The 13,502-nt window shown below is 32.9% G+C and overlaps 1 protein-coding gene across 2 annotated transcripts in view; it reads left to right on the forward strand.

Annotated features, from left to right (window-relative positions):
* Positions 1-13,502, forward strand: part of LOC128999488 (brain-specific angiogenesis inhibitor 1-associated protein 2-like) — a 220,993-nt gene that overhangs the window by 153,721 nt on the left and 53,770 nt on the right. Inside the window, exon 2 of one of the 2 annotated variants that reach the window (XM_054426044.1) lies at positions 7,860-7,913. The exons of the other annotated variant lie outside the window; for it this stretch is intronic. Coding sequence (XP_054282019.1) covers positions 7,872-7,913 — 42 coding nt within the window. The 5' untranslated portion in view covers positions 7,860-7,871. The remainder of the gene's footprint in view (positions 1-7,859; positions 7,914-13,502) is intronic. 2 annotated transcript variants of the gene reach the window in all.

Raw genomic sequence — 13,502 nt, forward strand, 5'->3', positions numbered from 1 at the left:
AAGTACACTTGCATGTCATTTTTGTGTAATTTCTATTCATTAAGTTGGTGATCTACTTCATAGGCAATTTGTACCACGCAAATTATTTTGTTTTGACTTACCAAAAAGAGTTGTTTATTTAACAAATAATAAGCTTAAACTAACATTTTGTAATTTTAAAAGTTTAAACAATCCACAGCGCGTTCTACCAATTCGGAGTTTTATTGGCAATACGCAAGAGAAATTTTCTATTCATTAAACTTTTGACTAAACACTTTTCTTGCCACCCTTTACAATGTAGATAACATTATCTACATCAAAGTAAACAATGTAAACAGTTTAGTAACTTATTTCCACTCTTCAAATGCTACTGTTAATATTGGTATGTTTTACATGTATTTAGTTTGAGATCCAAACTTAAATAAATTGTATAAATTATAAAATTCTACTACTGAGCTGTTACATATAGCAATTCAGCATACGTTTCCCAATTATTCTTGGTATTAATCCCCAACAAGTTCAGCAACCAGCATATTTCACTTCATAAACTGTAGTAGGGCCTATAAAATTAATTTATCTCACAATCACCAATAAATCAAGCAGCCAATTATTAATTTTCCAGTTTATTAATTTCCGACATACAGAATATTCTATACAAATTCAACTAAGGCTGCCAACAACAATAACGACAGCAGGGAGTCCAAGTTGTCTCATGTTTTGACTTTTCCACCCCATTGAGATATTTCATCCCCTCAAAGACTGGCGTCAAAATTCCTGCAGGGGAAACAGGATACGACCCCCTGCGTCGGCGCTTCAACCCCAGAAATATTTCCCACATATTTGTAGGGCTGTCTGAAACACAGCTGGGGAAATTAAACCTGTCGACGTGTTGCGATTTTTGCTGCAAAGAATTCTAAATAAATTAAAACGCATGTTGTGAAATTAAAAAAAATCTCAAGCTTAATACTAAGAGATACCAAATAATAGCGAACGCAATACATCTGTAATAATATAATATATCTGTAGTGTGGCCGAGAGATGTTATTTTTTTTCTTTGCAATTTGACCCTGTTTTGAGAAACACAGACTAGGTTTTCACTGTATCGAATAGTTAGAAAATTCAAAAAGGAGATTTCGTTTCTACACCTGATTCTATCGTCTTGGTTCTTAAAGACTGTTTGTAACTGTTTGTTTGATACTGCCATTTTTGTCCACTAAAAACTATGCTAGCTTGGAAATAAATCAAAGGCTTATAATGCACGTGCATAGGAGGTAATATTACTTAGTTTCGTAGCTGATTCAAATCACGAAAAACCATGATTGATAAGAATAAGCTTCGAAATTAACTAGTCAAACCAAACGCTTAAGTTATTCTGTAGGCGAGTCTTTGCATGGAAACCATTCAGGTATAAACAGTATAAAAAAACGCTAATAAGCTACTAAAAAAAAGTCAAACCTTTTTAAAATTTAAACTCGAGGAAGCCTCTAAAAAGTGCATCTTCCAATCACCCGCCATTTCAGCGGACAATAATAGGAGTGATCGCACGAGTTGGAGATTATCGATTAGTCTTGGTTATCGCGATATCGTTCGGTCGTGAAATCGATTAATCGATTGTTGACCCTGGGTTCGCTGTCTGGACCTATCTCGAGATGTTTTTGTCTCCTTGTTTTTGGTTGTTTCTTCTTTCTTTCTCTCGAGCTTGATTGAAATTCTGATGACACTTCCGCTCTTTGCTTGAAGATTGCTGAGCTGTTCTTTTGATTACACTGTTTATTTTTTTAGGATAATACTCTTGTTTTTGTATCGGCTTTTAACAGTTTATTAATGTGTAACTATATAGGTTTAGGTGTTGGAGAAAAAATCTAACTATTTTATATCTTGCAATAAAGTAGTTCTCAAAGGATTTTTCTTTAGCGACAGCAACATCTGGGACACATAACATTATCATGAAACTGTTGGATTTGAACACTGAGCCCCGGCTAAATGAAATACTTTAACCATTATACTTAATCGTCATAATTTTGTATAACGAAGATGTGCTTTTTAGCTACTTAATTCAATATATTCAAGACAATAATAGATTTAAATACTTCAAGTAGTACAATGAATAATACTGCTCATCAGCTTACATGTTTCATTGTGAAGACAACAATTTCAAAGCTTGCAAGGTAGCAGACTGCTGCCAACCCCGCACCACGCCGGACTAAATCTGTATTATTTTATACCACTGTGATAAATGTTTGTGTATTCTTACTTTATAATGTTTTTAGCGAATTTCCCATATAGGGAATAAGCTATTACCGTAGTACTCATGGTAAGACCTGGACGCGGGACCGATTTTTTTTTTTGTTTTGAGGTCCCTAGAGGCCAAAAACACCATCCGTTCAAATTCATATATATATATATATATATTTATATATTTATATATTTATATATATATATATGTGTCCGTTAGCGCGATAACTCGAGCAAAAATGATCCGATTTTGATGAAATTTGGTACAAACGTGTAAACCTACGTTTATTCGAACGAGTTCGCGATCCAGCATGATCGGACCATGGGAACGGGGGTTTACGGGGCCTTTATGGGGTAAAAATAGGTTTTTCCCATTTTTGACCCAAAAAAACATAAAATTTAGCAATTTCTTTCTAAACCATTTTGTAGAGCTTAAAAAAACAAATAATTTAGTATATTGAAGCGTTATTATGCGCCTAATGGTTACGGAGAAAATTCAAAAAAATTTTAAATTTAAAATTCCCATGTTATTCTTATGGAGAATAAGTAAACTGTTGTAATTTGCTTGTTTATGAACATATTTTGATCAAATTTGGAAAATGTTTTTATTTCTTACTAACTACTAACATTTTACAAAAAAAAAAAAAAAAAAAAACCAGTTTTACCCTCCCTGATGCAGCAAACCTAAGTACTTGTTAAACTAATTCTATTTAAATCGGGAATAAATGTTATATTTTTAAGTAGACAATTCAGTGTAAATCCAATTAGTCAAATGGAAATTCGCTTAGTCTGCAGGTTTGCTGCGGCGGGGGTATTTATGATCGTGTCGTTCTTGCTTTAATTGTGTTTTTGACAAGTTGGGGGCTTTGAAAATGTTGTCATCGCAACGAAACATTGCTGATGAGCAATAATCGTTGGACTACTTTCATGTAAAATCTATTATTTCCTTAACAATATAGTCCAGGGCCAAAAACATGAATTTTGATTCAAATATTTTCGCTAAACTAATAAGTTACAGAATTTCATTAAATAACTTACAGCGAATTAGTACTTTCCATTATACAGAGGGGTGTAAAAGTAAATGTTTAGTTGCAGTTGGAAATGTATTACTACTTCTTTATTCCTTACATTTAAAAACATTGTTAGCAAGTAGTAATTACAATCAGTTTCATTACGGTGCTTTTAATTTCCAGACGTTTACTTTTATTTGTCATCCAATAATGATCTATTATTTTATAAACACAATTTTATGGGTAGTGAAATGGTTATAGTAGGTACTAACTTTAAACTGATATTTGCGGGTTCTATTCCCAGAGAAGTTGCTCCTGGATTAGATGTCATTTGTAATTAAATAGGATTATAAATACGATCAAATAAGATAATAACTGTTCGAGTTTTATTAAACGGATAGTAGTTCAATATACGTAAAAATCTTAACACCAAATTGATTATGTTATCTTACAAAATTTCCTTTACATCAACGTAAAAATTAAATGAACCAAATAAAACGTAATTCGTAATGACTATTTATCTACTTTTTATCTAATTCTACGCCCCTACCCAATAAACATCAATGTAGAAAATAGCGCAGTGGATTCAGATAGAGAATAAATCCGCAGGATTACCACTTCGGTGACAAATTACAAAACTGTTCACTTTTTACTGCGAACAAGAGCGTTCAAACTGTCGTTTAACTTGCAAAAATATTTCTCTCCCCCCTGCAGGTCCCTGGACTCACTGCCGGCTTTTTCAGCCGACTTTGACGTATTTATGTAAATTCTCCCGGGGTTTGCGAGTAAATTGTAGCAAGTCCCCAAAGAACGGGGGGAAATATGAACAATATTTCTTCCCTAGTCAACACATTGTATCTTTTTACAATATTGGAATACGAAGTGGTAACCAATTGCTATACCTATAACCTTTGACTATTGATACAACTAGACTAAAGCGCACATGGTAGATTTTTGATCGTCTGTGTGCGAGCTTCCATTCTATAATACACGATGCACAGATTGGCCGATGAAATAATCGCCTCAAAATAATCGCTCGTGTGCGCCTAGCCAAAGGTTGTCGCGTGTCTATAAAAATTGTCGTAGTTGATGTGAGCTACCAACAGTTTTTGCTGGTCTAATAATTTCTATCGAATGCACGAAATTTGTTACAAGTCAAAATGATGGAACAACCTGTTGTGAGCTAAGCAACTATTATGACCCCGTCAACAAAAAATAAGGTAGAAAATAGAATTTTAGATACTAGCGCAGTCTCTGACTGGCTCAAACGACTATTTGATAAAAAAAAATTGCGACTGACGGTCCATATGTAGCCTAGATGGGATCTCCAATATTCTAAGCTATAACCTATCCTATAGGCGAGGTGTATTTTTATATCAACGAGTAAACCTAAGCTTGCAAATTGCAAATATTTTGTTATTATAATATTTTGTGTTATGATAAAAAATATAGGTACTAACTTTTACCATAAATACCCTACCGCAAAGAATACATTCCGTACACATTTTCAAGGTCTTACAATATAGTGCAGTAGAAATAGGGTTTGAGGTGGAACTAATTGCAACAGAAATTATTCCAGTTAGAAATGGTAGGTAATACACTTATAAAAAACATACTAAAAATATACATTTGTACTGTTACGCAAAATACGGGTTTTTGGTCGCCATTTAAAAAAAAACTGTAAAATTTTAAATTATTGTTAAAAAAATCTGGTTTGGTATCAAATTATAGAACATTTCATGCTGGAAAAGAATATAATGGTTGAATTTAAAATATACTGTTAACAGTGATGCACTATAGACGAAAAAGGTGCGTTTAAAAACGTGGCATTTGAAAAGTTTTTTATTTATAAGTTATTTTATACTTTAAATTTTTTTTTTTCATTTTTGACCCTTTAAACGTAAAATTTCCCAATTTCTCTCTAGACCTTTTTAAAGAGCTTCAAAAACAAATAGTTAAGTATATCAAAGGGGTTTTGTACGATTATTGATAACGGGGAAAATTCAAAAAATTGGAAATTCAAAATCCCGATGTTATTCTTATGGAGAATATGGTAAAAAGTTGTAGTTTCCTTGTTTATGGATATATTTTGATACAACGTTGAAGATTTATTTATTTTATACTAAACAATTAATATTTTACTAAAAACACACTTAATTGGTTTCCTTGTAGCAGCAAACCTTGGTACTCGTTTCGTTAAACCTAATGTTATTTATTTAATAGACTAGCAACAGAGCCCATTGTGGTCAAATTAATGCAACGGTCTCTAGTAAAATAATGGTTATGAAATCCATACACCACTTTACTCACTAATATTTGGTACATACTGTATTAAGCTCATAACATTAGAATCACACACTTAACATAAGAAACACACTTTAAACACAAATGCAAATTGTTAACAACAATATTTAATCAAAGAAAATTTAATTAAATAACAATATAACAATAAGCTGTTAAATTATCAACTTATTTTTCGTATGGTTAGATTATGCATACTGGTAAATCAATTATTGCCATCTATAAAAATAATTGGTGTTTCTTTCCCGAGTCGGGTTAGCTCTTCTACCAGACCGATTTTCATAATTTTGGCCTTAAGCCGGGTTTACACTATGTAGCTAAACCTGCTACATTGCAGATTTGTGTAACATCTAGCAATGTTATATAATATTTGCTAGAAGTAGAAAAAGTAACTTTACAAAAGTGCTATATAACACTGCTATATGTAGCAGATCCTGCTATATATAGCTAAAATTGTGCTATCCATCGGGAGTCGGTAAATATAAAAAAATACGTGCTACATCTAACATTGCCATATGTAGCGCTGAACGGTTTTGCTCAGCGATCTTTGTTTACAATGGAAGGACTGGAAACGGAAAGTGGCAGTGCCTAGGATCGGGATGATATTATCGGGGCTACTGATATTATAAACTTAATTGAACTGTTCCGTGGACAACCGGCGTTGTTATCATACGTAAAACGTTTTTGAAGTTACCGTCGCCTTATTTAGCGTTTTAATTGTGGATTGTCAGGGTATTCATCATCATTAAGGTCCCGTAATAAATCTGCTACACTGTACTTATTTCTCGAAGCAAGAAGCGGTCAAACCTAAAACTTGCTAAAATCTTCGCTCCTGTCTGTCTCTCTCTCTGACTTCCAAGATCACCACGATAGCTGCCACGAACAATGTCTCTTCAGCGCACATTTCGATACGGAATGCGAATGAGGTAGTGCTATGTACATATAACATATAGCACGAGCACCAGAATCACTAAAATTGTTTGTAAATTTTTCATACAGCAAAAGTTATAAAGCAATGTTATATAGCAAAAGTTATATAGCAGGTTTTGCTACATAGTGTAAATTCGGCTTTAAACTAAAACTATTGATGCACCATAGATTTGCTATTAAGCATCAGCACTCATTTTGACGTATATTTTGAGCTATGCACAAACTGCCTCCCTGTACATTACTTACGGGAGTTAAATTTTTTTTCGAGTTCGTTTGGGTCTTCTACCGGACCGATTGTTATAATTTTGGTCTCAAAGCTATGCAAGCACATATTTGTCATCATTAATTTATCAAATGTATAACCCTACGAAAACAATTAAATTGGATTTTTTCAATTTTTACTTCAATTAAAAATGTATTCCAGCAGTTACATTATCCTATATGTTTTTATCTAAAAATCTTCAGTGAAATACCAGATTCCATTGGCATTATTGATTATTGAGATTGGACGTACCTAAAGCACACTGCTAAATTATAAACGACCCAAATTGTTTAAAAATGGAGTTATCTATCATCGATTTATAGTTAAAAAGATCTTACTTGCAAACTCAACAGTACCTAAGCTAATTGTCGACGTTGACGGGTTTAACCTAGCAAATCTTAAAAAAATCAAACTTTAATAATTATTTGAAAATCTACACGAATTCCTTTCCAATGACCCATTAGGCTATAAAATCGGTCCAGTAGACTAGTTAGATTTAGTTAGTAGATTTAGTTGTACAAAGATTTTTAATACTGAATTACTAGATTTTAATTGAAAATCAATTAAGACAAATGGAAATTCGTTTAGTCAGCAGGTTTGCTGCGGCGGGGGTATTTTGTACTACGATTGTATTTCTAAATAGTGCTTATAACCACTATTATAACATTTTTCAGCATTAAATTTCCTATAATTTGATACCCAAAAAGTTATTTTTACGAATATTAAAATTTTGACACTTTTTTCAAGATGGCGGCCAAAAAACGTATTTTGCGCCACAGTACGGATGTATATTTTTAGTATGTTGATTAGAAGCATACTACCTACCATTCACAGCAAGAATCATTTCTGTTGCAATTAGTTCCACCTTAAGCTATATTTTCGATTATTTCTACTGCACTAATAAGGGAATCCTCTAGCTTAGCTTAACTAAACCGCCGATAGTGTTCTTATTTAAAATACCATCTCCTTTCGTGTTCGACTGTTTAATCACATAAAACTAAAGGAAATATGCATCTATTGAATCTATTTACTTATTTTACACATATATTTTAATGTTGTTGACCTTTAATCACTAGTATAATTCCGCACAAGGACAGTGATATACTTATTTCAAGTGTACTTACCTAATATTTCTTTTGCAGGTAACCGCCTAGATGGAGGCCACGATGGAGGAAGTCATTAATGAATTCTATAAGGTAGGAATCGTGGAATATACAAACCTAATACATTTTAGCTAAACATTGTTGGGTAATCAAAAGAGTGTTGATGAGAATTATTTTCATAACATAAATTAGAGCGATTCAAGCAATACTTAACCAACAATACGTACTTAGCAATACCTTTGACTATTAATACAACAACGCAATACGTACCCACAATGTTGGTACTTATTTAACAATCCTTACTTTGATAAATCTCCTGTGATCAGTATTTAAATCAGTGCTTTCAAATAGTAAAATAAACACAGAAACTCGTGCTCATATAAAAACTTAGAAAACCTATCTAGAACCATACACCAAAACCGCTTCAGATTTCATAATAGATCGAGAGGTATACAGTATTTTCAGGGTCCAATAGGATCCAATTACACTACTAAATAAATGTGTGATTAAATTGAAAACAATTAATTCGTTTGTATAGTATACAACCAACTGTTCTGTTTGCTTAAAAAAACTATATAAATTTGTATATATATTTTATCGTGTGGTATTTTTTTTTTTTACTTTCCTTAAGTTGGAGTAGAAACTAAAACGCATTTTACAAAAATAATGTGTAAATATTCGGTGATTAACCAATAAACTGAAGAGTCCAATACCTTGTTGCGTATATACCTAGCATTACCAATTTGTTTAAAATATTTTAAGGGTTTTCCAACCGAAATATCAATGCAATACTGACAGAAGATGAATTTATAGATTATAATTTTGGTTTTATGATTTGTTAGTGATGGGTTTGATCTAAACTACAGCAATATGTGTGAGGGGAGCCTAACCATTGTTCATGGTGACGAAAAGTTAACAGTAATGAACAGTTCTAATCCAGTTAAAACCTCAAAAGCGTACAATATAATCACGATAGCATTAATCAAGTAGGTAAAATAACATACATGGGTAAAATAACGCCTACTACATATGGTAAAATGGTTTGAAAAAATTTGTAGGATTGAAAAATTCAATCCCTATTGAATGTCTCTAACCTAAATCTACTTCTAATGAAACCTAATCTAATCAAAAATTAAAAAGTTAAATATTTTCACACGGGGTACACAAATTTGGGAAGATATAATTAAATGCAAATGAATCAGATAAAATCAACCTTGATCAAACACGGTTTCACTTCCTTTAATTAATTTTTCAATCAAAGTATGTTTTTCCTGTTGAACTCCGGAACCTAATTAATTAATCATTGATGCAAAGGGGTTCAGTTTTCTCTTTAAATATAATCTCGCTGGTGTTTTGGATGATCTTGTAATTTAATAAAAAATATTTAGAATAACCACGCACATACTACATTACCGTAAAATTCCTAAATACCATGAATATGCGAGGTTTAGTGTGTATTATGACTGATACTATTTATGTAATATACCGTTCATTAAAAATTTTGATGGTTATAATGTTAAAAAGCACTGTCCGAAGGTCGCCGGTACGATCACGAGAAGAAAAGTTATGAACTTTTTGATGGTTCGAAACTGGTCCCAGCTACTCTTTAGAGTAAGGCTTTTTAATAAAATGGTCTTGACTGATTAATAATAGAAACACCTAATACTTAGTGAGAAATCCACATAAACGATCTCACTCCATTATAGCCCAACCCTTAATTAAATTTATATTCAGCTTATAATAAGCACCCAGGTGTGCTTCGCTAACTTAAAATATGAATAAATAACCTAATAATGTTCCTAAAACACACTAGAAATTGTGTAGTCTGATTGAAGTATCTTTTTTGGATTTAACTTCAGTACAAAATATCAGGTAACAATGGTTTTCTTACTCATCGGGAAACAGTTGGTCCTAACCTGATTGATTAAGTTACATCTACACTTTCCCTTTTGGGACATGGTAAACCTTTTACTGAACTGGTTTTGTTTTAACGGATGTTTACCAAATAGTTCATACGTCCAATGTGTCAACCTTTTAACGTCTAGTTCTATGAAGAAACAATAAATGAAACTGTTTCCATTTGTCTGATTATATTTTCACAAAAATATCTTCTTTTAAATGACAGATTTATTTACTATTTGAATAATATATGTTCGCTAAAATATGTTTTGGAAATGTAAGATTTATTCCCTAATTAAATAACATTAGTTGAACGAGAACATAGGTTTGCTGCTACTGGGAAGGTAATAGAGTGTTCTTTCTAGTGAAACTTTAATAGTTCAATATAAAATTAATACATTTTCAAAATCATAAACAATAAAGTGTCAGGTGATTTTAATGTCTGCACCTTGCAATTACCTGACATCTTGAGTGCTGATGACGGTTCAGAAGAACCGAAACTAGTTGCTAAAACATCAACAATGGATTACTACATGCAAGTATCGTGAACCATTTTAAGTAAGATTTTTACTTACACTATACGAGAAGAAGTAAAATATGAACCCTTTGAGTGATGTATTTTAAAATTAAAAAATAAGATTTATTTTTCTTGTATGTCAGATAAGTAATAAATTGGAATGAAAATTTTGTAACAAGAAAAATCACAAACAATGTTTAAATTACAATATTCAAGGGATTATTGATTTTAACCAATAAGTTTCAAAACTAAAAATAAGTACGTTATTGAATGTCATACCAAAAAAAAAAACTAATCAAATTAGGCCTATTATGCGAGTAAATTACACACCATAAAAGATTACTTCGATAATGATAAACAAAATGTGTTAAAAAAATAGGTAAATAGAAATATACCTACCAATACGTAAGACAATCCATAAAACAGGTTCAAATAGAAGCAAACAGTTGTTCAATATCTTCACATGATCAGTAAAGTCTAGACGTGCAACAGCAATAACACTTCACAGAGGCAGTTTACACTGTGAACTGCTCTGAAGTGATTTGAGCTGCGTAACTTTACCAATAACACGGATCTGTAGTGACGCACTGCTTGTACGTGACGTCATTTTGTGACGTCATAACACATATGTTCCCTATAGGTAATTTCGTTACTAATTAAATTTCGGTCTTGTGTATCAATCAACTATCGCCTACTGTTGATTTTTTGATGGATGATAGGTGTTTTGTCACAATACTACGAATAAAACAAATTGACTGTTATATTGGGGTGCTATTATTTTTAATGACTAAAGTAACACTCAAATGGTGTTAACAATATTTTAGTTCCCTTCAATTGTTTTAATGAGTTATAAATATTTTAAGCTTTAGCACGACTGACGGCGAAACTAAAACGATGTCGTGGGTTCGAGTCTCGGTTCCATCCCATAATATTTCTCAATATTTCCATTCTTGTATTGTTGGCTCTATACTCTTACTATGCCTGACGTTAAACGCACAAGCCCGAAGTTAAAAGATGAAAACCCTTTAAGAGACATCATAAACAATCAGTTACCAGACCAAATTGATCCTAAACGTGTTGAAGAAAATTGCTGCATAAAACTCTAATCGTTCTCTAATAAGTAAAGCGTAAAAACCTGTCTTGCTCCAGAAAATAACGGTGGTTATTAAGGTTGTTATATAACACCAGGCTGCAAGGTGCAGACATTGTAATGGAGTAATAACGCCACGTCGTTGACGGTGATTTGATGCAAATCACTTTGCTTATTACTACCATTAGAATTAATCAGGGCGGAACCTGCGTTCAAGAAATGGTATACAAGGACGAGGGGTAAAAATAGTATCAAATGGTAAGGTAATGGGGGGGGGGGGGTAGATTGCTCCGATTTTGCCAATGGATAAATCTCCATATGTCATTGAATGTGGCTGAATTTCTAACATCAACTTTGAATATTGCAAATAAATTAATTGGTTAAATCCGAAGAATTATCTGGAGCGTTCAATTTAGGTTACGTTATAAAGCGGTATTATACTGAGCATGGTACTTTCTTATGTTAAGGTTAAATTTACACCCTGTTCTTTGAGATATATCTTTGGCATACGAATAATGAATGGATTTAGAAAAAAAGGATATGCTGAAACCATTGACTTTAAAAACACTACCGAGTAGACCTACCAAGATCTATATATCTCATTACAACGTTAAAAGTGTGGCAATCCAGCTTTAGTATGTCATGTACTAATACATCAACTTTTTCAACTGAACAGACGTCTAATTATAAACTTTATACCCTTTTTGTGTCATAGTAACTGTAATAGCAACAGAGTAGGAGATACATCTAGAAGGTCTATAGGGATTGAAACTAAACATTTTCCGATGGTAAATACTGAATTTGACCAAATATATACATAATTTGCATTTACTGCAGTATATTAAAGTACAGTCCAATTATAAGTTATGATAACTTTGGACATAAATTTATGTCATTAAGATTGGACACAACAGCTGTGAATCTCACTTTGTAAAACCACCCATACAAATAACCAAGAGGAAAAGCGTCTCTAACACAATTAATGTGGAAACCCTGACACTTTCATAATAAGCTGTAGGAAGAAGCGTCTAAACAATGAAGGGTCGAAACAATAACGGTCCCAGTACGACACCTTGTGGCACCCCACTCTCATCAACACATTCCCGTCTAGGGAAAGCGGAACTACACAGGTCGCCTTCCTGTTTTCCGTTTCCGGTTTAATAACGTCTGGTGACCAATGAAATTCCACGGCGGTCAGGTGGTCAGTCACTTTCGCTGGAACCGGCTGTTATGAGATGTATTACGTTACGTGATCAGTAGGCTGGAAATATTGTGATCCTTGTCACATTACGTGGACGGAATACTTGGTCAAGTGAGGGGAAATAATGGGGTAGAGTTTATCAGTGGTTTGCAGGTAAGTACCCTTTGACTGTGGAACTAGACATTACATTCCTGTGTCAAAGTTGTAGCCAGTCAGGCAAGTTTAGCCCCCAACAGAATGTCCTGTACTGGTGATGTACATAATGTCCCAAAACTCTCTGGAACATTTTATATAAATTAGTTCCTTAGGTCGAGACAAACACTTTTACAATATATACATGGTTCTCCGGTGACTAGTTTTCCATCTCTTGGTCTTGGTTGTCACCTTATTTAGTACAATTGAATAACAAATAACTAAGAAGAAATATTTTCGCAAATTAATGCAATTTCAATTTTCTTAATACCTCAATACATACCTAAAACATTGTTTAGCAGTACATAAGGGACACTGCCCTTCATTAATCAGCTGTTTTCTGCACACTTAATCACCAAACATAGATCAGCTGTTTTTTTTTTAGTTAAGAATTATTTTTGCATAATTACTCGCGTGTACATATGCTATGTTCATGTTCCTTTGCTAATACTATTAGCTACATGATAACAACACAACACTCCCAGTTTTGACACAATTTTTGTTAACTGAACAGCTAATGTATTTTTTTCTATTAATATTGTGGTACCAACTGATACATGGCTGATCCCAAATGTATCCAATCCAAATGTACCATGAAGTGGACATAAAACAGCTGATTTATAATAGGCGTAGTAAATGTGGTTCATTGAGAAACCAGAGAAAACGTACAATCAGTTCAGCACGCAACACGATTTGTATTCGATTGTTGATTACTGAAATTTCAGGTTATTGACACGAAAGTAGTTATGTCTGATTATAATTGATCGCAATGTATTTTGACCA

Source organism: Macrosteles quadrilineatus, unplaced genomic scaffold (assembly GCF_028750875.1).
Source record: "Macrosteles quadrilineatus isolate MER2022 unplaced genomic scaffold, UCM_ALF_1.0 Scaffold_8__2_contigs__length_117827958, whole genome shotgun sequence".
In the NCBI taxonomy this organism is placed as follows: domain Eukaryota; kingdom Metazoa; phylum Arthropoda; class Insecta; order Hemiptera; family Cicadellidae; genus Macrosteles; species Macrosteles quadrilineatus.